The sequence below is a fragment of the Paroedura picta genome, chromosome 7 (genome assembly GCF_049243985.1).
Source record: "Paroedura picta isolate Pp20150507F chromosome 7, Ppicta_v3.0, whole genome shotgun sequence".
Classification (NCBI taxonomy): Eukaryota; Metazoa; Chordata; class Lepidosauria; order Squamata; family Gekkonidae; genus Paroedura; species Paroedura picta.
The window spans coordinates 82,833,409-82,857,637 of NC_135375.1; the positions used below are offsets into that span (position 1 = coordinate 82,833,409).

The window sequence follows — 24,229 nt, forward strand, 5'->3', positions numbered from 1 at the left end:
TTTTGGTCTAAGAAGCCCAGGACATTATTCATAATTTGCCACTCAATTTTTGTACTTCACACTTATTTTGTAGTATGGTAGCCTGACAAACAAGCAAGCCAACAAACGTTAGCACTTTAACATAACTAGAAGCCAGAAATGATGTAAGACATGGTGAACCACAGCTATGTCTTTCACTACCTCTTACATCATATAGACAAAATAGGGAGTTACATGACTTGAAAGCCTTCTTCTACAAGCTAGATGCATCCAAATTGAGTATCTCTGAGGAGCCCAGACCTGTCTGTAGATAGTATATCAACATCCAGTCTCCAGAAGGTTCAGCAATAGACACATGAAGGCCCAAAGAACAACTGAGACAAATCTCAAGGCCTCCCCATTATATTTAAAACTGAAAAATTAAATATTTGGCATAACACTAGGGAGCAAGAAGGATATTATTGTAGTTAAGAAAGTAAAAGCCTTTTTCTAATTATAATTTAAGGGAGTAAGCAACATATTCAAAAGAAACTGGCCTATGTACATAAATATCTTACTTGCTGATATGAAGTGCTAGCATGTGAAGAGCAGAGATGCTTGTTTCAATCTGTTCAAATACTCAGTTCTCAGGAGTCCACAGAACTAAAAATGAAGATTTAGAATTAAAAAGTATTCATCTTTCAGAAACTATTTGTGACTAGAAACAAGTAGAAGAAATTCTGAATGATACACTGTGACTAGGGATGTGTGACTCAGCTCAGATAAGTGCACAAAAGCTGAAATCGATGCTGATTAACGGGGGGTTTTTCAGGCTTATTTGAGTCAAATTGCAACCCCCCCCCAAAAAAAAAACATTAGTTTATATGGGCAGAATCAGATAAGCCTGAATCAATTTGGGCTTGATTTGGATGATTAAAAAAGACTCAGTGCCAAACCACTGGGTCTTTAAACCTCTCCCCAGCCAACTTGTCTCAGATGGGTCTGCTGGGGAGGGGAGGAAGATCCCACCAAATAGCCTCAGCTGTTTGTCAGGTTCCAATAAAGCCGAACTGATTCAGGTAAAACCCAATCACTGTGCCAAGCCAGTGATTCTGATATACTCAAATCAATTTGGAATGAATCAAAATGGCACCAATTTTTTTTAAGCGCACATCCCTATATGTGCATAGACAATTCATCCATATCTACATCATACTATGGTACACTGATGAGATCGATCATTGTTTACTTACTGAAAAGGACCCTTTTCTACCAAGGTAAGGAAGACATCTTGGGTGGGTTTTCCCACCATTCACTCAGGAGGCAGGAATAAAGCTGTTGCAACTTCCTGTCTCCTTTAGAGGGACAACCCACAAATCTATTTTGAACTCCAACTATATACATAATAGATAAAAACTAGAAGTTCCGAGCAAGCCCAGAAAAGGTGCACACCCTTTAGAAGCAGGAAAATAACTGGCTTTGGGGTTGTCTCTCACAAGAAGACACAGAAGCTTTGTTCCTGACTCCCAGAGTGAACAGTGGGAAAACTGATCCAAAATATCCTCCGCCTCAGGAGAACAAAAGATGCTGACCTCCCAGATACTGTAAATTCACTGACCATATTCAAACATGACAACACTGTTTGCAAGAGGCAAGTACAGTGCTAGCTTTCTGTGCTCACTTCTTCCTCCATCCTCCCTACCTAACATATACAAATTGGATGCAACCCTCGTAGTCTTGAAGCCTTTGAACACAATGGCAACCCAGAGTTTTTCCACCATACTAATTTATCTTAACCACAGTAATGCAATCATGTATTATCAACATAATACATAATACAATTTATAAATAAAATAATGCAATCTCTGCCAAGATTACTATATCTAATTCATCCCCACCCCATTTTCTTCCATAAGAAAAAACTCTATATGAAAAGCTGATGCTTTTGAGATGTCCATACCTTTCCATGGGTGATTGTCACTAGACAGAAAAAGATGCTAATCTTTCAGAATTCCCGTTAGTTTGTATTACAGCAGTCATGTCTATCAATGTCTAAAAATGATGAACCTCCAGTACTTAAGACCAATATATGCACTACGGTGTAATCTAAAAGGGCTGTTGCATAAAAATGGCAGTAAACCCTTCATAATGCAGAGCGGGGTCATCACCAGCAATTTAGCTACAGAAAGGGGTAGAGGTTTCAGTGGGTGAGCAATAGGGTTGTGAGTGTCCTGCATTGTGTGGGAGGGGGGGTTGGACTAGATGACCCAGGAGGTCCTTTCCAAATCTTTTATTCTATTAGTCCCCATCACCAGAAATTCTGGAACTCATTCTTCAGAAAGTCTCGTCCATCCCTTCATTGCCCTCCTTCCTTCTACTTTAAATTGTTGTTTTTATGGATATGCATTTTTGAACTGCATGTGTATTTTAACTTTATCTTAATCATTTTAAGTGTCATGTATGGTTTTAAGCTGTTTGTTGCCTGGGTGGCCTTGATGAAAGCAGAAATACCAGGTATAAATTTTGTAACTAAAATCAGAGCTTCTTTGTAACAGCCATGTGACAACTTCAGCATCCCTCAATTTTAGTGCAAATAAGCTATTATTCAGGAGACCATCATCTACACTACATTTACAAGTCCTCGTAGTACTACTAGAGCACAACTTTATATATGAGGAATTGGTACAGAAGTGTTCAGATGATGGACCATGCAATTATGTTTTAAACAAAGCAATAGCTCTGCAGGCTTTCAGAGAAAGGCAAATCTAAGAGACTAGAGAGCTATTGGATTGGTGCTGCTTAGTAAGCAAGCTATAGATACATTCGTAGGCTAGATTCCACACAGTCAGTCATCATAGTGCTGTAATGAATAATCTACTGGATTTTCCTTCCTGTGGAGGTGAACAATTAACAGACATATTATCCAATATCATACGGGGGCCCCAAGCACTTCACATTAACTAAAACTTTGGCATGGATGCCACAAAACATAATACTAAGGTGGGGGAAGAAAAAGAATTAATGATTCTCCTGAATATACAGGGGATAAGTTCCTATGCCTACTGCTGGAAGCCTGATCTCAAGCAGAAATATTTCATAATTAGTCTAAGGTGGGTAAGTATGCAAGAAGACAAGATTTAAAGACTGCATTTCTCTTACTGGTTTAACTTCAGTACTTAGGTGTCTAAAACCAGCAGGTTAGCCAGAGAACACCACTGTGCAGGGAGTTGCACAAATTCTAAATCATCTGCAGAAGCCTACTGTGCAAAAGAATTCTCCTACTTTATTATCTCATTGGTCACTACTCACTGGGTCATAATTTCCCCTGGAGGAAATGTCACCGTTCACTTATCTGCTCATTCTCCTTTCACTTGAACCTGATCTTTAATGACCCAAGACATGAAAATTAGTTACCCAAGGTTCTCTAAAAGAGGAATGTGAACAAATGGGTCATCCACATACACTCATGCTGCCCTGGGTAACCAATGAATTCTTGGAATATACTTTGTACCTTTATCAAGGAGTACGCCAAGCCATGGTAAACAAATGGCAATCTGAGTTTTTAGTATCTTCAACTTTGTTAGGTGACATTTTACGCAGCAAGTTCTCAATGTACAGAACAATTTTTTGCAGTAAGAATTTGTCCCTCTAAAATTAATATCCATATCTATGTCACGAATAGATTAAAAGTGAACTGTGATGAGTCAATTCTTACAGTACTTATTCTGGGCTGGATTGAACACAAGAAATCTGATAGCCAGTGCACTATGTTTTTAGTACTGTAAATAATGAAATAGGGCTATCTGAGTACACTGCACTTCCCAAAACTTGTACATTTTTTCACATTAGGGATCACATAAGCTAGGCAGAAGGTTGACTCAGCCTTCCTAAGGTTGACTCAGCCTTCCATCCTCCCGAGGTCGGTAAAATGAGTACCCAGCTTGCTGGGGGGTAAACGGTCATGACTGGGGAAGGCACTGGCAAACCACCCCGTATTGAGTCTGCCATGAAAACGCTAGAGGGCGTCACCCCAAGGGTCAGACATGACTCGGTGCTTGCACAGGGGATACCTTTACCTTTACCTTTAAGCTAGGCAGGAAGGAGATTTGCTATAATACAAGAACCACCATAAAAGCCTGCACCAAATTTACTTTAGAAGCTTTATTGAGGGAACAGCCTTGTTCCCAAGAGTCATTAGTGCAACATGTTAAATTCCCTCAGAACCAAACAATGTGATGTCTTTGTATGGTTTTGTTTTAACATAGTTGCGATAACTGAGAAAAAGTACAGCAAGGACTGAAGTTCCAGGTACTTCACACATTACAAATCTCTACAGGTGCTGTGCGTGAGAAAGCCCTCAACAGTTTAATAAAACCATTTCAAGAAACCATTCCACATGCACAGGTAGTTGTTATGTAGGTCAACTCAAGGATTTGCTAAGTGTACTGAAGATTAAAGCTTATTGTTTAATTATTAAGGCCATTCTCATGACTATACCACTTACATATTCACAACCTATATGTTTGGCTCTCACAATAGAAGAAACCTGAAACTTCTTTTAGCTCAGTATAGTTAATGGGATATATGATATATGTTGGAAGACAAGTAATCTCTTTTGCACTTAAAAAAATAGCACTGAATACAATGACTGCCCTTGAAAGCAACTGTCAATTCTTCCTAACAATTTAATGGAATGATGGCTTGTAGCTGAGTCACTCTTTATTGGTATGAGACATTTCTATACAGCTTCTTCCCATAGCTCTGCCATGATGATTAGAGGTCCGTCACAATGTGACCTTTATAAATATGCAATTGCCACTTGGCCAGAATCACTTTTTAAACATTACAGCTGCCCTATATAACAAACCCACAGAAAAACAGCTCTCTTTTTACAGTACTGATGTAATGTCTATAAGGCCCATGAAATCAAAGACTTGAGAGAATAGTGATCCCCGTTCAAGACTCAGCTGGAAATGTTTTAGTTCTTGAAATTGGAGCAGGATTTTTCACAACATCGACATGACACTGTTCTCCAACAGCTGTTCTTCCATGGCTTGTGCATGTGTGCACTGATGTTTCCAAAAGCCTGCTTTGTTCCCATCTCTGTGGGAATATCAAGGCCAGAGGAAATTTGTCTGCAGCAAAGACAAGATAGTAGGGTTTTCCAAACATCCCCTCTCAATTTCATGCTATTTTCATGCTGTACTCCCCCAACCAGGACATTCCACATGAGGTTAAGTAAGCATTTTCTACCACATCGAGATGGGGAACTTCTAGTGGTCCAGAATTGAATTCCCTCTTGTGAGAACTTCTGTACACAAATCAATTGGGAAAGAGGGAGTTGCAACAAAATAGGCCAATATATGCATATATGTAAATAATGCCCCCAGAAGCAGCATACTGCCTAATTTAAGAACTGGTAAGCCCCCAACATATCCCCAACCCTCCATGCAGGCCCAATTCGTCTTACACAGTGAACTATGGTTAAAGAATATTATGTTTTGATAAATCCCAACTACAGCAACTACTTCAGGCGCTGATGCAATAGAAGACAAAAACAGAAGACTACAAATAGTTCTGAGTTCTGCACTGTTTGGGTGCACTTTTTGAGCAGAGCCTCAAAAAGAAACCTCAGTCAGTCACTGCATAACCAATGTTTGACCCAGAAGAGGGGTCAATTGTAAAATTTCCAGAAATGTTGAAACCATCTTGGGGGGGGGGGATTATTTTCTGGATTTTGGGGAAAATGAGACTATACCTACCACCCTAACATAAAATGCATACTTTATAGCTTAGTTGACCTAAATATCCAGGCTAGCCCAAACTTGCCAGAACACAGATAATGAGCAAGGTTGGCCCTGACTAGTATTTCTAAGGGAGAACACCAATAAATACCAGCATTGCAACCCACAGACAGGCAACGGCCAACCATGTCTGAACATTGTTTGCTTTGAAAATCCTACAATGCCACCATAAGAGAGATATGACTCTACAGTACTTAGTTAGTACCACCAAAGCTTAGTTAGCATATCAAACTATACTAGCTGGCATAGTTATGGGAAGTAAAAATGTCTAGTTACCTATAAGCAAAATTAAAAATATACCCAAATCCTAAAGCATGACAGTGACAAAGTATTGCAGCTTATGCTATCTTAGCAGACTTCTTCCATAAGAGAAAAATCTTTTTCACAGGAATTTCCACACCCTCTAAGTGTCCCAGTTTTTCCAACAGAAAACTTTTTGAAAACCCTCAGCTTTTTTGCTATACATTCTGAATGAATAAAACTTAGTCTGCAGTCCTTAAAAACACTTTCCTTGGAATAAGTTCCACTGAATATAAAAAACTTGTTCTACGTAGATATACTTAGGATTGCTTTTTTTTAAATATTTCACTGAAAGAAAAAATATTCCATATCAGTTAAATTTCCCAGTTTTTTCCATTAGAAGCATTTAAGTCATAGGCAAGATGAGGGGAGGGGGGCAGTTTACCTGAATGTTCCCATGTTTACCCCCAAGGCCTTCCCATCTCTATTCAGGATCTGCATTAATCAGAATGCAACACTAGCAAATAGATGGGGAAGATTCTATTTGAATCTGCTAAATATTATGCATTTGAAAGATCAAGATCCAGAATCTGTGAAAGTTGACTGCCTCCAGCCTCCTTGACCTTTCTCTATGCATCTTTCCAAGTTACATTAGTTAACAGCTAATCAATGTATTAGTATTATTACTTAATAATACCACTGCATGTATTTCACCAAGACCACAAGCGGAAGCCCTGGCTTTAAACTAGGACCAGGAACTCTACGGATTAACAGCACTGACTTTGTACGCTCAGACACATGACAAGCCTTCTGCCAATGTCACTTTCCACGGTTTCTCCCTCTCCAGAAAGTTTCTTTTGACACATCATTGCAGGTGTTAAACTAGGCTGGTATTCAAATAGAATTATGAGGAGACCACACCTCTTGGGCCTCCTAGCAAACCTGTACCTGTCATCTCTACCAACACCTTCTTTGAATTCTACATACATCAAAGGGGAAAGTGATTGGACACTCTTCTATTTCAAATAGAACTAGCCCCTCGCTGGTAGTAGAAACGGGTGGAGCCCTGACTTATGGAGCTACATTGTACTGAGATACAAGTCAATCCTGAGGAGTTACACCAACTGTCATTGACTTTTAAAGATCTATATCTGCTTTCAACTGCACTCCTGCAGTCTAGCATTAGGGGTACAAATAAGTTAATGCTTCATACTTAAGGAGAGCAAAGAGCTTTGGGTGATTTTTTCCAACAGGCATCCAGAACAGGCCAGTATACCTCCCATACTGCAATTGTGAGGTAACCAATAGACGTTTGCCCAAAAGCCACTTACTGAAAGAACAACAGCAAGAATTTTCTGGTTTATATTTTTAAGTCTATTTACATTTGGTCCACAGGAAGTAATTTCTTCATAAAGAAAGCACAAGTGACAAACAGAAAGTGGATTTAAATTATAGGTTGAGAGGACAGTTAGAGCACAGTTCTCAAACATTAACAGAAAAAAACCCACACTGATCCAACAGAAGAGACTAACTAGGTAACTAGAGACAGTGTCAGCAATAAGCTTCCATAGATTCTTCACTATGCCAACTGGTGTATGCAAACTTAATTTTACCACCTTTCACAAAACCAGACGTGCAAAGCCAGTCAACACATGCAACCATGTGCAACTAAAAGCAGAGAAAGGATGGGGAAGAAAGGGTGGTGTGGTTTCCTACTGCCCCCAACTAGAGTTGTGCGCTCTGGCGAGCACCGAAGCCCGAGGCAGCCAGTGCCGTGGCACTGGCTGGCATGCAACTGCCCCTCCACAGCTCTGGCCTCCTCAGGCTTCAGTGCTCACCAAACCGGCCAAAGCGCACACCCCTACCCCCAGCATCTAGCTTTAATTCCTAGTAAAAAAATGCTCAAAATTCCAGGAAGATTTTACTGAATGTTTTCTTCAAAAACGGTTAATGTTCTCTCTATTCTATAATGTTTATATGCAATGTGCAAGCCTGTGTGAATCTCAGTTTTCAAGCATAACAGGCATGGCATCCGGCCCTCTCAATCCCTGGCAAATAGATGGGGAAGAAATTGAGATAGTGACAGATTTTATTTTCCTGGGCTCCAAGATCACTGCAGATGGGGACTGCAGCAAAGAAATTAAAAGACGCTTGCTCCTGGGGAGGAAAGCTATGGCAAATCTAGACAGCATCCTAAAAAGCAGAGACATCACCCTGCCAACGAAAGTGCGCTTAGTCAAGGCTATGGTATTTCCAGTTGCAATGTATGGCTGTAAAAGTTGGACCATAAGGAAGGCCGAGCGTCAAAGAATTGAGGCTTTTGATCTCTGGTGCTGGAGAAGACTCTTGTGAGTCCCTTGTACTGCAAGGCAAACAAACCAATCAGTCCTAGAGATCAGCCCTGACTGCTCCTTAGAAGGCCATATCCTGAAGCAATCACTGAAGCAGTAGGTACAACCTTAAATGAACTTCGGAGAATGGTAGAGGACAGGAAGACCTGGAGGATCATTGTCCATGGGGTCACGATGGGTTGGACACAACTTCGCACCTAACAACAACAAAAAATGCTCAAAATTCCACGGAGATTTTACTGAATGTTTCTTCAAAAACGGTTGAATGTTCTCTCTATTCTATAATGTTTACATGCAATGTGCAAGCCTGTGTGAATCTCAGTTTTCAAGTATAACTGGCAAATATATACCCTTAAACATTGAGGCACACAAACGAAAGACCATCACCCAAGGTTCCCTGGTCCACATCCAAGACGATACTGAAGGACAGGTTGCTGAAATAATGACACAGCTGCAAGCATGATTGTGTGCCTACTCTTTCCATACAACATACATCCCCAACATAAGAGTTCATTGTTCCTCACATCAAAGTTTAAGTAAAAGTACATTATTTTAATTAGAAACTTAAAGATAACTTAACAACCCTAGTGGAATTTCAGTGCCAGCTTGTTCTGCTAATATATTAGCCTCAACAGCCTTTTGCAAGAGGAAGTTTTCTTCCCAAGCACTGCAACAGAGCAGAGGTTCGATAGTCATACTAAAGCAGGACAGACATTAGCTGTGGATGTATAATTCAGTACTCCGGAGAGCAGTTTCTAAAAGTCTGCAGTCCTTGCCAAGAGAGACTTGACTATGTGTAAAAACAATCTGGTGAGAGCAGATTTCTAGCAGCACAAGATTCAGCACCCTATAGAGATCTGCACCAATTCCACATGTCTTGACAAGCAGAGTAACAGAGCCTTAACAGCATTCATGAAATATCCAAAGACCTACAAAGAATTAAAACTCATTATATAACCTTCTGTTGAAAACAACTGCTGGGGTTCAGTAAATGTAACATGCTATAAATTATATTTTGGTTTTATGCATTTTACACAATGAAGGCTTTCTTCAAAAAAAAATTCAGAGGATATATTTTAGAAGACCAGCATGAAGCAAAAGGACTTCTTGGTTCTTCTGTGGAAACTAATTCTGGCCGAACCAATCTTGGCTGAACATAATCCTCAAAGCCGCTTTTACTTTTAAGATACAGGTGCTCTTACCTTCTCCTCAGAGAGTAACAGAAACTGGTAGGTGCAAGCATACTAAGAGGTTGCTATATATTAACTGTAAAAAAGCAAACCTAGAATTATAATTCTAAAAGAGGTAGTTGAAGGAAGGTTAGAATATAATTTCGATAAAGATGTGAAAATCCATGAAAAAAAACAACTGATGACTGTTTTCATCATACCTCCCATCTTTGAGATACAGAAAATGCTTCTGAAATATTGTCTTATAAGTGAAAGCATTTAAGAAATTATAATAAGATGTAGCATGGAAATCTACAACATTATATAATTCCTCTGTAGAGTACACATACAGCACACATATACTACATTTGTAAGCATTATTTCAAGTTGAATAATACAAAATATATCAGCATACATAGCAATGAAAACTTTGAACTCTTGAATTGTGCCAAGTGTAACATAGCATCCAAGTATACCAGTAGACCTGTTGCGATATACTTTTAAAAGCTTAGAAGTGCTGTGTAAACAGATAAAGGAGAATGGTTAATTCTTCAGAGTGCAAAGTGACCAGCTGCTCCAAGTAATCTGATTAATTAGAGCTTCATGCTGAGGAGAGGTTCAGTCAGATTTCTGTCTTGTCTGAGTGCCTATACAGCCTGATTTTCAGCTGTAGCTGAGAGCAATTTAAGATAGGCAACTGTTGCCTAAGAAGTTTGGGAAGTTAGGCAAAGACTCAAATTGGGGCCAAAGAAAGTAGATAGATCTTCAGAGCGAGAGAAAGCATTTCCCTACCCAGCCTAAACAGGGTGATAGATCTGAAGATTGCACAGATCTTTGGTCTGGTTACAAATTGTCTAGGAAAATTAAGAGTTATACTTAAGATGAGTAGTAGTGTTTCAAGAGGAGGGGCTTGAGTACTGGAAAGAGTGTACCAGCCTTCTAAGGGCCATTCTGCACAATGACCAATGTTGCTAAATGTTTGCAGTATGCAGTAATGCTATATTTAATAGTGGAATTTCATCATTCCGCATACCTTCAATTCTAGTGGAATATTGAAGTGCCAGTAGCGGTCTATTCATTCCCCACAGGTTTCCGGTCTCCCCAGAATTGCAACAAAGGATGCAATATTTTTCCGCCCCTGGCCGTCAAACAATGAACTGTTGTGTTTGTGCTCCCAAAAAGCCCCTTTTCCCTTTAAAAACTGTTTTTTTAAAAACCCTAAAACACCAGTAGCAATGAGTATTTGTTCATTTGATGCCTCAAGACGTTTTTCGCTGGTATAGGAGCTGGCACTTAATCGTTTACACATTCTTCAAGTAAAAAAAAAATCCCCCCCCCCCGGGTGCAATTTCTGGCCAAAATTACAGGCAGTGTTGAACAGGGGGCTGTATTGTGCTCGGAAACTTTAAAGACAATTGTAGAAGGGAGCTTCTGAATTGCTTGTGGAGGGACTTCATCCGGAGAAGCCTAGCTTATTCATTGCTTTCACCGGTTTAGGGGGAATAAAATGGCAATCGCATCTCCGGAAGGTCGGGGGCGAGAGCTAGGGAGGGGCATTCTTTCTACCGCTATTTTGAGAACGCAGATGTCTTTCGCTGATGTGTTGCGGCTTGTGCTCAAAGGTGTAGCGTTTTTTTTCCAGGGGGAATCCACTTTTCTGGATTACCCCCTAAGCGCTATAAAATTCCGATTGTTGGAGTTTGGCGGGAGTTTTGCGGTTTGTTTACGACGAACATTAAATTAATAGTGTTTACAAAAGGTAAGACTTTAGCTACATTTGTGCGGAATGGACCTAAGATTCAGAAAATACTTGAAGCATACTGGAATGTTTGGGAAAACACTGCAAGAAAAGCCTCTCAACATAAAGATTCAAATAACTGAATAACTTAAGAAACTCTCATCATTAGCCTGAAACATAACTACAGTCTGTGCATGTACTGGTTTTATCTCAGTTATATTGAGCTACCTCACAAATTTCAACTCCTGATCTGTCCCCTCTATGTTGAATAAAATATTTTGCTAATATCTTTAGTGGCATTTAAAGAGTGATCCCAACCCTTCCCGCAGGTACTGGGCTGAACCAGCAGTATAATGAGACAGGGTGGGACAGAAAGAGTTCTTTAGGAAAGAAAACAGACCACCATTTCTAATCTTTTCCCTACCTCTCACAATTGCAAAAAAGATAAATGTGCAAAGGAAGCACAGAGACTGTTTGCATATTTGCACTACTGGTTGTAGAAAATAAAAGATTTATACTTATAAATCCCATATACACAACATATTTCAGTTTTATATGCCAAAGAAGTTATTCATTTTAAGTTGTTTTGAGATCCTCAAAAGCATTAAAGAATCCAAGAGTACCACGACTTCCAATATAGCTTATTTATTATTAGTTTTATATACCACCTCTCTCCACAGAGCAGGTTCCTGACGGTTTAGGAAGGTTGGGAGCTTCGGTGTCCGAAGCAGCCGCTCGCGGCCGAAGCCACCAGTGCTGCGTTGCGGGGGGGGGGGGAGGCGCAGGCGTCAACGGGCCGACCAGCACAAACAGCACCTCCCTCCACAAGACGCTAGCTGCTTTGGGTGTGAGCAGCCACTTGGGACACCGAAGCACCCAACCCTAGTTTACAGTGTAACATAAAACTGTGTTCTGCTAGTCTACTTTTAATCCTATTTTTGGATTGTATAGGCAATATTTTAATTCTACTTCAGTGGAGGGAATACAGAGGCGAGCAGAAAGAGGCCTATATATTCTCTTGGCACTAGTTCATTCTGGCCTCAACCAAATGTCTGGTAGAAAAGCACTGCCTTGCAGGTGCTGCAGAATTGAAGTAGCTCTGTCAAGTCCTGGGTTCCAATTGGCAGCTCATTCCAAGAGGCAGAGGCCACAGTCGGCCCTGGTCAAGGCCAGAGGTATCTCCCTCAGGTTGGGGACCACCAACATATTAATGCTGGACAACTTTAAGATCCTTCCAGGGGCATACTGAAATAAGTAGTGCCTTAGATATGCAAGGCCCAGACCACATATTACCTTAAAGGTTAAAACCAGCACCTTGAACTTGATTTGGAATTCAATCAACGACCAAAACAGCTGCTAGAGTGTATTGTCCTCTGAGATCTGGCTGTTGGCTGATAGTTTTGAGGATGCAAGAGGAGAAAAGCTTCCATGGAGGCATATACTGCTTGCCATATGCATACTTAAATGGTTCTGTCTAGTATAGAAGAGGGGAAACAAAATGCTTGGGGGCAATCTGTAAAAACTTAACATGGGGCTCCATGGGTACTGATGTGAAGATTCCAACATTACAGCATCAGTCTGTGAAAGCACAGCAACCAGGTTTGAAGGGACAGATCGTGAAATAGAGGGAAAGTGATATAGAACAAATCATACTTGGTGCTGTAATCCACGGGTGCCATACAAGGGTTCCAGGGAATCCTGGGGTCATGTGACAGCTCCCCAGGAGTTACACAGCCTTTCCCAGAAGCTCACATGGCTGCTATATTCCCATGTTACAGGAACATACTGTTGATCCAGACTAGGGACTGCAACCAGAGGGGTCTAAATTGCAAAGCACATCTCTACTTTTTGGCATCAATATTCACATATTTCTCAGGGTTTCTTACTGTAAATTTTTTATACACAACAGCGACAAACACCTGCATTTTCTTCCACTAGAGTCGATTCTGGTGACTTTCTGCTCCCCTATATTGCCCCACTCATGATGATCCACTTGACTGGAGTCATATAAAGGCAAGCCAGATAAGATTGTAAAGACTTGTACTTCATACTCTAGAATGGCACAGGGGCCATGTATTTAACAAATATGAATGTGTATTTACATTTACATGTAGCAGTCTGACAAGTATTTCTTTACAGCTTCCCAATAACATCGGAAACCAAATATAGCAAGAGCAATTGAGCAAAGTTTACTTTTCAGCTGCATTTTAAAGGACAGATTAGTTTTGAATATAGCTACACTAGCCCCAGGGGAGAGTAGAAAATAACTGCAGCCTTGGTATATTTTAGCACTGCAGCCTTGAATGACCTGTCCAAACAGTATCCCCAACATAAATTTAATTTGGCTTGCAAGCCCTTTTTCTGCTTCTTTACCAAAATGGCTGTAGATTATAATTTACCTTAATTTCTCAAAAGGATGCCCAGTTTGCATTTATTCCACTCAAGCATCTTCCACTGCAATATGTTACTAGGAAAAAATAATCCTACGCAGCTTGTTTTTTATTTGTGTGCTTTGGCTAATGAAAATAGAACCAAACAGCAGATACAAGGGGCATTCAGATACCATGGCAAGCCATAAATTGTAAACCAAAGTTTGATCAAACTACCTTTTCTGAATGTAGGCTTTCCAGCAAACTTATTTACTGGCAGATGACAACTAGAATTCTAAGCCCAACTTGCTAATTGTCGTTTGCCATAGTATTTGAATGTACAGATCCCAGTTTCTTCAGCAGTAGCACTCCTCTTTGCTTCCTGCTCAGATAGAAAAGCATAGACCAATGACAAACACTGGCACTGTTAGTTGCATTTAAGCAATAAATAAAGAGCCCCAAGAACATTTCTTAACTCTGGCTTACCGCTGTGTGTTAAACAAGCTGTTGGTAAGGATCAATGGGAAAGTTAAGACAGTAAATTGGGAAGAGGTGAACAATGCATAGAACTGATTCACTTTTATAGTTTAAGTCCAGATTAAGATATCAAGTCAAAGTGTGCTTTTATATGTTACATAACGTAATATTAAGACAGGGCTTCCAGTAGAACTGGAAACATTGCAAAAATGGGGGAAAGCCAACCAATAATTTAAAATTTTCATTTTAGGATGACAGAATGAACTAAAATTTTCTACGGGGACTTTTATAAGCTGTACTTTTTAAAAGGTCCCCATTTTTTGAAGCCCTATTGTAAGCTATCTCCCCAAAATATCATTGCACTTTCACTCCACATAATCACAAGACAATGTGTGCATGATCACTTCTAACCAAGGAAGTGTTAACAAGGACTTTGCAACAGCAACTGTATATGCTAGTTAGCTGAATAATTTTACTCTCTGAGCATCTCTGGCCTAGAAATTGTCTCTAGATAACCACGGACAGACCAGACCTGAAACAGACACCCACAGACCTGCTCAGAAATTTTTAAGAAGTGTTTGAATGCAAAGCCCGGTAATATATTGCCCTGAGTTACCTAGTACAACTTCTAAATGTAGTCTCTGATTTCAGTTTCTTCGCTGAGTCATCAGTAGGGTTGTGCTATGAGCCCTTAAGGCTTTCTTTTACAAGAACAACTTGGAGATTAGGAGCTTTTAAAAAAAATCTAGCGCATACAGAGTTGTACTAGCAATGCAAGATTCCTGTCTATATGCACCATTCTTGACATACGTTCTTTTATGTTTGTTTTAAAAATTACTCCTTCAAAATAATCTTAATTTTTAACCAAAAAAGTACACATACTCAATATTAGTATGTCTATGGAATAGACATGAAATAGGTACCTTTCTGGTTAATGCATGCCAAAAATAATACTTTAGCACTAAAGGAAAGATTTGACACATAGGCACTCATATGAATATTTCCTCGTAGAAAAGATATTCCCTCTATCTTCAATTTTGTAGATGAAGGGGAAAGAATGAAAAGGGGGACAGCAATAACTTTATACTATGAATGTATGGTTAGAAAATACATTTCATTCCTCCTTCATAAATACCAGAACATGGGTCACTGGAAGAAGATAACCAGCAGTGAGAAGGCAGCCGCCATATAGTCAGTTTTATGCTATACGCTGCTATAATGTCGCAAGGTCACAAGCTTAGCAACATAGGTTTGGCCTCTCAAGGGTTTTTAACCATGACAGTTAAATGAGACTTCCTGAGACAATATTCCTCCATGAGACTGTTGCTGGGGACAAACAGTGAATGCACGCTGTTGCCGTGAGGATCCCAGCGGACTCTTGCCATCAACAGCTAAGGAAAGGCAGATCTGATTCAGCAGACTATTATAACGTTCTTGCTTTAATGCTCTTATGTTGAGATCACTGTTCTTGATTTAATGTTATGTTGAGGTTATTGTAAGGTGCCAGATGTGACTAGCTGGTTTAGCTTACCCATTAGACTAATACTGTATAAATGGTGCTCATTTTAAGTAACTATAATCCTTATCTAGCTTGGGAGCAGCATGCATTCTATTTCACATGTTAAAATTGAGAGTACCATGGTTCTTTAAGAACAAATTTAATGTGGGCACACTGTAACTTAAGGTGTCACAAGGAATCAACTACAACAAAGATGGCTACTCTGAGTTCAGTTGATTTGCCTGGTGGGCCCCATTTCAAAATATGCAACTGAGGAAAGTGAAATTGTTGTTAAAGTCAAGCGCAAGTTTCCTGGACAGCTGAAGCCATCCAATTTGTCACAACATGGGAGTCATACTGCACTAGCAGTATTGTTTATCTTTTGAAAGGTATTTTCTTTTTGTAGATTAGTAGGAAACCCTGTAAAATTTCATTAGTGAATATTTATAAGCAACCAATAAGTATTCAAAGCACAAATATTTTTGCAACTTGGTATTTTTTTCTGCCTTTTATATTTCTGGAATATATTTGGGGGGGTTAATAAGAAAAACATGTTGCTTTTTAATATATTTATGCTGTTCATTTATATAGGAATGATACAGACATTTAGGCACCACTCATAAAAACCAGTATCACCACTAGTTTATAAACAGTTTAAAAGTTTAGAGAAAAAGTATGGTATCTTCCATCTTAAGGCAGTGGGTTCTCAACTTGGAGGTCAGACCCCTTTGGGGATCAAACAACCCTTTCACAGGCGTCGTGGCACCGCAAGCAGTTTGGCTGTGGGGGGATGCCATCCACAAGACACCCTTGCGGGGTAGATCGAGGTAGAGCGTTTGTCTGTCTGGGGCAGCGGAAAAGAGCAAGATCAGCATGGTGGGACAAGAGGCAGAACTGAACTAAGAAACCCCAGGAAAAAAACAATTTATCTACAATCATGAACAATGGATCTTCACGCCATTGGTCAGTTTCGGTTTAATTTCTGTGAAAGAACACTTGCATAATTTTATGGTTGGAGGTCACCACAACATGAGGAACTGTATTAAAGGGTCGTGGCATTAGGAAGGTTGAGAACCACTGAGTTAAGGGATACAAAACAGTGTTGCTTCAGTCTATTAAACTACAGGGAACCTACTAAGTAATCTATTATGTCTATGTTAAAATTTTCTTGTAAATTAATAGCAGGTGTAGACTGTTAATTTGAACCTGCAGGGACTCAAAATCTCAGGGAAAACACTGAAGTTAGGGGAGAGAATGGTACTTGCCCCTACCTTTTAACTCCCTACAGTTGCAAATTCAAAACTGGAGATGAACAGCACATATAGAAAAAGCAAGACAGCATCATATACCCTGATCAATCTTGCCATTGGTACATATAAAACTTTATGCTAATATTTTAAACTCAAAGTATTAGTTTGATCAGCTATTTAAGAGAAAATACTAACCTGTGCAACATAGAAACAAATATAATTTCCACTGTAAGGCTGTTAAATAAGTCCCTTGAGGTTCCAACACTGGCCACTATGTGGCATGCTATTTGATTGCTTAAAAGGGAGTTTCTTGGCACACTTACCTCAAAGTCCGTACTCTTCAACTCAATGGAATTCGCTTCCTAAGAATACAAGCAGGATTGCTCTGTATAGTGGGGATCTTCACTTGGAATAAAGCAAACCTCGATAAATATTGGATTCTGCTTTTTAACAAATATATATTTTGCAAAATCTTTTCAGTTAAGTCAGTTAGGTGCTTATTTTTCACCACAGTAGCATCCCAGTGAAGTATTATTTCCCCACTCTTAGCAATAACAAGACTTCCTTCAAGTGAGACAGTATCCCATCTCACTGAAATCAAAAAGCCTCACAGGTTGTTCTTAGCAAGACACATTTTAGTTTCATCTAGTAACTGATACATGGTCCAGAAAAGGATTCCAGGACTCACTCTTCTTATTCACACAGTACATTACTGTTTCAGCAAATGTTCTACTGTTGTTTGTAACTCATAATTTCTAGTTAATAAAATTCTTTAACTCAGAGCAGGTTCCAAAAGGCTGTCAGCACAAGTTCCCTTGCATGAGGGAGAGAACATCCACCACATGAAAGGGAGGGTAGGCATTATCCAACTGCTATCCACAAGCAGTATAAAATATAATGAAATCGGTATGCACATCATGTTTCTGACAGTAACTTTAAAACCTGTTAATCCAGACCCAAACAGCCTCTCCTTAACGGTGCTTATTGCAAAACAAATTCCACTGGTTTCAATGTGAAGTACGCATATCTGGGTCCGCAGCCCGAGGATTAACTGCAAGATGACAGAGACTGTTGTTTGTAAGGTAAACACTTCATCCATACAGATGTTTCATTATGTATGAGCAGTTCATTTTGTATGTACTGATATCCCCACAGTTAATGCCTATCCTAAACACTGGGATTTTGCACTACTTCCCTGATAGCAAGTTTAAGCTTAGTGCCAATTTTAACTTTTATGGACTAAAAGCATTTTAGCACCTTGATAATATTCTGTGCGCCATGTCAAGTGGAAGGATGAGACAATGGCAGTGAGGTGTTAGCTAGGTGTCCTTGAAGATCATCAATTTCCATATTTAAAAAGCCACGCAGCTGCAGCACAGCTAAAAAATTCATATTTCAGAGTTCAATAGGAGTTCTCTCATCTTTCACACTCTTGGCAGAACCACTACCTTGTCAAATCATGCACCGTTCCCCCCACACTTAAGCTCATTAAAGCAACCAGTATATATTATAAGCTCTAAGGAGGTATTTTTTTCACACACTTATTTAGACCTTTTTACACCTTAGTATTTTACTTGAAGTTTGTACATATATGGAAACATCCCCTATGACATATTCAAAAAGCCAGGACTGGCTGTTAACTCCTTGACAAAATTACACTTGAGTTTGTTACCATGTAGTGTAAGAAATGACCCTACATGTAGTGCAAACAAGGGCACAGAGATCGCCTTGTTGACAGAAATGAAATTTTATGCTATACTTCCCACACATCCCAAATGGAAAAGAATGAAGGCAGATCTCAGCCAGCTGGGATTGGAGGGGGGATTAAAAAGAGGAGAGCTGCTTATAAGGTGAGTGGTGTTGGGAGTGTTGTTTGCATTTTCTAAACAGCTAAATTACTGGGGATCACCGAGATTGCTTTTGGAGAACTAAAGTTGAGATTGCCTGGCAGCTTATAGCCTGATGGAGAGTGCTGTTTTTGTATGGGTGTTTGGGACTTTTATCTGGTCTCTTGCTCACTGAGCAAGGTCTGTATGCCTGGGGCTGACTGCAGGCCCCACTCTGCTGGTGCTGTGGGCAGACAGGAGCTGTGGGCCTCTGTACTGTAAGGCTCCTCCAAGGCAGATGTGCAAGTCTTTGACACAAGTCGAAGGGCAAGAGTCATAGGCTCTGTATCAGTTACTTCCAGTTCTGATCTCATCTATATATATTTATAGGACTTTTGCTCCAATGTGCATTACTTTACACTTGCCCACAGTGAACCCAATTTGCCACATTGACTCCCACGCATCCAGCCATGGCAGTCCCCACTGCCCTGAAGAACTTAGTGTGATCTGCAAACTCAACTACCTCTCTGCTTACTCACAAGTCTAATAACCAAGTTAAAAAGCAGCTAGTACCAAGCCCTGTGGTACCCTACTGTAGTGGTCCCCAACCCCCGGTCCTGGGACCGGTCCGTGAATCAGTCAGTACCGGGCCGCAGCTGCACCTCGTCCTCCTTCCCAGCTGCTGCCAAGGGGGCTGCCCTGCCACTCTGCCATCAGCTCACCTTTGGTGCTGTCTGGCAGCTGCCATGGCTGGGGCTCAGCCTTGGCATGGCACTGTGTAGTTGCTGCTAGCAGCGCCACCCAGCAGGCGGTGGGAAGTCTGGGGCGCCAGCAGGAAAGCAAGCAGAGCAGGGGCTCAGGCAGCAGTGGCGACGTCCCTCAGCAAAAAACTACTCCCCAGGCCTCAGTAAATTTGTCAAGCGTTGACCAGTCCCCAGTGATAAAATGGTTGGGGACCACTGCCCACTGTTTTTCACCTTCCACAGTAAAAACTTGCCCATTTATATTCAGTTTCCTGTTAATTAACCGGTTTTTAATCCACAAGTAGACATGTCCTCTTATTGAATGACTGCTGAGCTTTAATGGCCTTTGATGAGGAACTTATCAAAAGCTTCCTCAATGTCTAAGTAAAGAACATTTACCTTTGTTCACATGTGTGCCCACCCCCTCAAAAAACTCTGAAAAATTAGTGAGCCAAAATCTTTACTTACAGAATCTATGTTGATTCTTCCTCAATAGCTTTTATTCACAAATGTGTCTACTAATTCTATCTTTAATAACAGATTTCATCAACTTACCTAGTATCAACATTAGATTGACCTGCCTATAATTTCCCTGATCTCCTCTGGAGCCTTCTTTAAAGATTGGTGTTACATGAGCTACCTTCTAGATGTAGGGAATGGAGGTAGATTTTAGTGACAGCATATTTTTGTCAAGAAATTCACAAGTTCACAATTGAGTACTTTCAAAAGACTTGGATGTATGTCATCAGGGCCCAGTGATTTGTCAGTTTGTAATTTCTCCATTCAGAGGACCTCTTCTCTCACCCTCTCAAGCCAACTCAGGTATTTTGACACCCCTCCTGAAATTGGCAGTTCTGGAGTAGCACCTCCCATCTCTTCCATAGTGAAGACAGAAGGAAAACAATGCATTCAGTTTCCCCATCAACCTTTAGTAATCCTTTGACCCCTTTGTCATTCAAGGGCTCCACTGCCCCCCACTAGTTTTCAGCTTTTAAGGTATTTAAAAAAAAATATTGTTTGCCTTTATACTTTTCTGCCTGTCTGATCAGCAACTCACATTTTATTTGTCAAAGCCTGTGTTCCCTTTTATTTACTTTACTCAGATTACCCTTCCATTGCTTAAAGGAATCTTTCCAACTTTTTATTGCTTCCATTACAGGCATTTTTAAAGCCAACAGGACATTAAATGTCTCTGGTTCAGGATAGCTCAACTCTAAGAGATATGGAGGCAAGATGTGACTGTTCCAGAAGGAAGTGGACTGGGACTAGTCACTGAGAGGGTAACAAACAATATTGACTATATGGCAATGCCTAGAAGTCACAGGAGGACATTTTCCGACCTAATGTGTCTGGGGAATTATAGCACCATTTCCGCATAAGGAATCTGCCCCTGGACAGCCTTTGAATGTTCGCAGATTTTAGAGCCCCCTCCACATGACATCGCCTGTATCCCAAGGCTGTCCAGTTTCTGGCTTGAGCTTTCGCCATTTTTAACTCGCAATTTTGGCACTGAATTTACAACCCTAAATTACATGTTCCATCGGTAAGCAACCAGGGATAAGCCTGTATGGAGGGGGAAATGCACGATAGTCTCAGAAACTTTATCATGTCCTCACACCCGCCCTCCCCTCTCCATTTCCTGCTCCAAGTAATTTTCTTTAATGGCGCAGTCCGCGTTGCAGTGCAACCACAAACCTACATTGTCAAAGGTAAAATAAAATATTCTTGTAAAGCGTCCACAGTGTTTTTGGGATCAGGCAGGCAAAACAGAGCCCCATTTTTGTTTACTGGAGGTGGGAAATGAGCTGAGAAAGGGGGGCGGGTGATTGGGCAGCCTTCTCCTGATCATACAGGGGTCAGAGCGCTGTTTTTAAGCTAACCATTTAAAAAAATGTCTTTTGTGGCTCTAGGGACCATGCTCAGCATCTCAGAAATCCACCCAGACAGAAATAAACTACAAAAGAACACAAATCCCAAGGGGAGGGGAGGGAATTGCTGTATCGTTCTGGCATTTCTCCATAGCAACACAGCAGTGCCTTTTAAAAAATAATAATTTTGGGGCTCAGGGGGGAGTTTCAATCCATAAGAGATCTGCTGTGCTGTGATTGGTGACTTGCTGTGATTGACATACCAAGGAGCAGAAGGAGAAGTTAGTTTTGCTTTTCCTTGCAGCCCCATCAGGAGGCAAAAAGCCACAACAGGGCAGAGGGTTCCCACTAGAGGAGACAGAAAATTCCACAATAAATAAAAGCCTGAAACTGACAGCTTGAAGTAAACTTATGCTGCTTGAAATGAACGCAAGGACCTGCTCTGGTCAGGTCTAGAGGGAATAAAGAAGAGTGAAAGAGCATGAATGGGCTGAAGAAGGTTAGAAGACAGCAATGGAGAAGACTGACAGCTTAAAAGTCCCTATATGACCTGTCCTAGTGACTGGAAAAGCATCATCATCAGCTGCCTATCCTGGAACAAAAAGGGTAAGTGACAGCTATGATGCATATCAGTAAAAAGCTCCAGAAGGTCTGAGTGTCCAAACCACAGGACCTAAAACATTGGGTGTCTAAGTGACCATACATGGCCACACTCCCAACAGCAAGGCAAAGATGAAGAGAAGGATGAGTAGACTATCAAATCTAGAGATTGCTAAGGAAGAAGATCTTTTCTTGTTGTCTGTGATGTTCTGTACAAGAATCATGTGCTAATGTAGGGGTTAAAGAGGAAAGCCTGATCAACTTCCCTTTTGACCCACAGAACCCTTAGAAATTATTCCTAACACCCTTAAGTCAATAGGCTCCTGCCTCTACAGAATGCTCTGCATTAGATGAAAGCACCATGAGACTCAAGCTGGTGCCGACCCAAAGTCTCCAAGACGACACCATAACTAATCTCTTAGTACAGCTTGTATACTAAGCATTCAGGCAGAAGTACCAAAGCATACAATATTCCTCTCGTCTTCCCAATTTCCACTATCTCCTCACAACAAGAAATGCTCCTTTTGTTTATGCTAGTTTGTAATAATCATCCATTTTTAATATTTTTGTTGTGAAAAAGAATGGAATTCAAACTGAAATTTAGGATTGACAGGGGGGTCATTCATTTGAACACCTGATAAGCCATAACTACTTCTTACCACAGTGCCAACACCAAAACCCATAAAACCCAGCACATGCCATCAATCATAGTATCTCTCCTATATGCTACAGATCAGAACTGCTTATTTTTAATTGCTAGAAAGCATTTGTTACTGTATTTGCTACTGTATTTGCCGGCGTATAAGACGACCCCCAACATTTCCACTCAAAATATAGAGTTTGTTACATTACAGTACTATGGGCCACTATGGGCAGCTATGCCTAACCCAACTGAAGTGCACCCGGCGTATAGGACCCCCCCCCCACTTGGAGGCATGTTTTTCAGGGGGGGAAAGTAGTCTTATACGGCAGCAAATACTGCATTTGTTATCTGCATTATTTCTGGAAAAAATAAATCTGCAACACACCTGAACCACTTTCTCCCCAACATTTTACTGTATAAGACTTCATTATATCCCTCCAAGTCTTAATTGCAAGTCTTAACCATGTCTCCCAGTATTAAAATCTCACTGCGTACCATGATGCTTACTCTCAAGTGCAGTTTGAATTTCAGCACAGATCTAGGGATGTTTGCTTACTTAAAATAAGGCATCTTTGGACCCAAAGCAGGTTCCTTGCTTACTTAGTACAGCTGGCTTCAGCAGTAAAGAATTACTTGCTAGTACACGTTTTCTATTTGTATAGTTTGGCAGATATTATAGAAGCCTAGCTCCAGTTTAATTCATTAGATGCTGGAATCCCTGCAATTTGACAACAATGCCTGCTGGGCTAGAAACACAGGCTGCTCTTCAATACTGGCAATGTTTTTCTGCTTTTACTCAACAGATAGGCATAAAAACCTACTCCTGAATTCTACCTTGTTAACACATCCACTTAAAAATATATATATATAACAGGTTTAGTTGACTGAAGTCTAACAAATAGTATATTTCCTAATATAAGCCATCCAAAGCAACTCAATATTTTTTACTTTTTTCTTGTAATGCTATACACATTTTTAAAGGAGTTTCAAGAGTAGTTTGTATTGGGGGATGATGGCAAGTAAAAAGTGTTTCAAGACAAGCATAGTGGGGTTTTTTCCTTCTAAAAACAGAGTTTAAAATTTGGAAGATATAACCTTTAAGATAACCTTTAAGGACAAATGAAAAAATCACTTGGAAAAGATACAAACGTACATACTTAGAATGCAAGTAAAACCATCTATCAACTGCACTCTCCTCCACCACAAGAGATCAACAAGGGTGTAAACTGCACGGAGCTTTTATTCCGATCCCAGGTCGATTCAGTCCCTGATGTCTACACAGAATGCAATTTCAGTTTCGATTTTGGGTGATTTAAATTTTCCTTCTGCAACAAGCAGGATCGATCCGGAGTGACCCTACCTTTATAGTGTGATATCTTAGAGTGCTTTTAATGCTCAATATTTCAATATTCGGATTGAGAAAGCAACTTAGCGCAGACATTTCCCCCCAAAATACTGTCTTTTCTAATCATGCACAAACACAGGTCCACATCAAGACAGAGGGCACCCCTATCCTTCCTTTCTTCTCATGCACACACAGAGAAAAGCAGAAGGATGGCCAAAAAGATTCTTCTCCAGCACCGCCCTTAATTTCTCCCTCTGTGTGGTTCTTCTGCTAGTGTTTAGCTTGTGTTCCCTGTTCTTGGCTCTCTCTGACTTCTGCCCATGGCCCAAGCTTTGCTACCACCACAGTCA

At 40.4% G+C, this 24,229-nt stretch overlaps 1 protein-coding gene across 21 annotated transcripts in view; it reads right to left on the reverse strand.

The window, feature by feature from the left end:
• Positions 1-24,229, reverse strand: part of ELAVL2 (ELAV like RNA binding protein 2) — a 177,390-nt gene that overhangs the window by 109,896 nt on the left and 43,265 nt on the right. For 5 of the 21 annotated variants that reach the window (XM_077345207.1, XM_077345206.1, XM_077345204.1 and 2 more), the window contains one exon: positions 537-621. The exons of 15 other annotated variants lie outside the window; for them this stretch is intronic. In XM_077345207.1, the coding sequence (XP_077201322.1) occupies positions 537-559 (23 nt within the window). In that variant the 5' untranslated portion in view covers positions 560-621. Of the gene's footprint in view, positions 1-536; positions 622-24,229 lie in introns of those variants that run through there. One more of the 21 variants, XM_077345211.1, reaches the window with a different exon arrangement.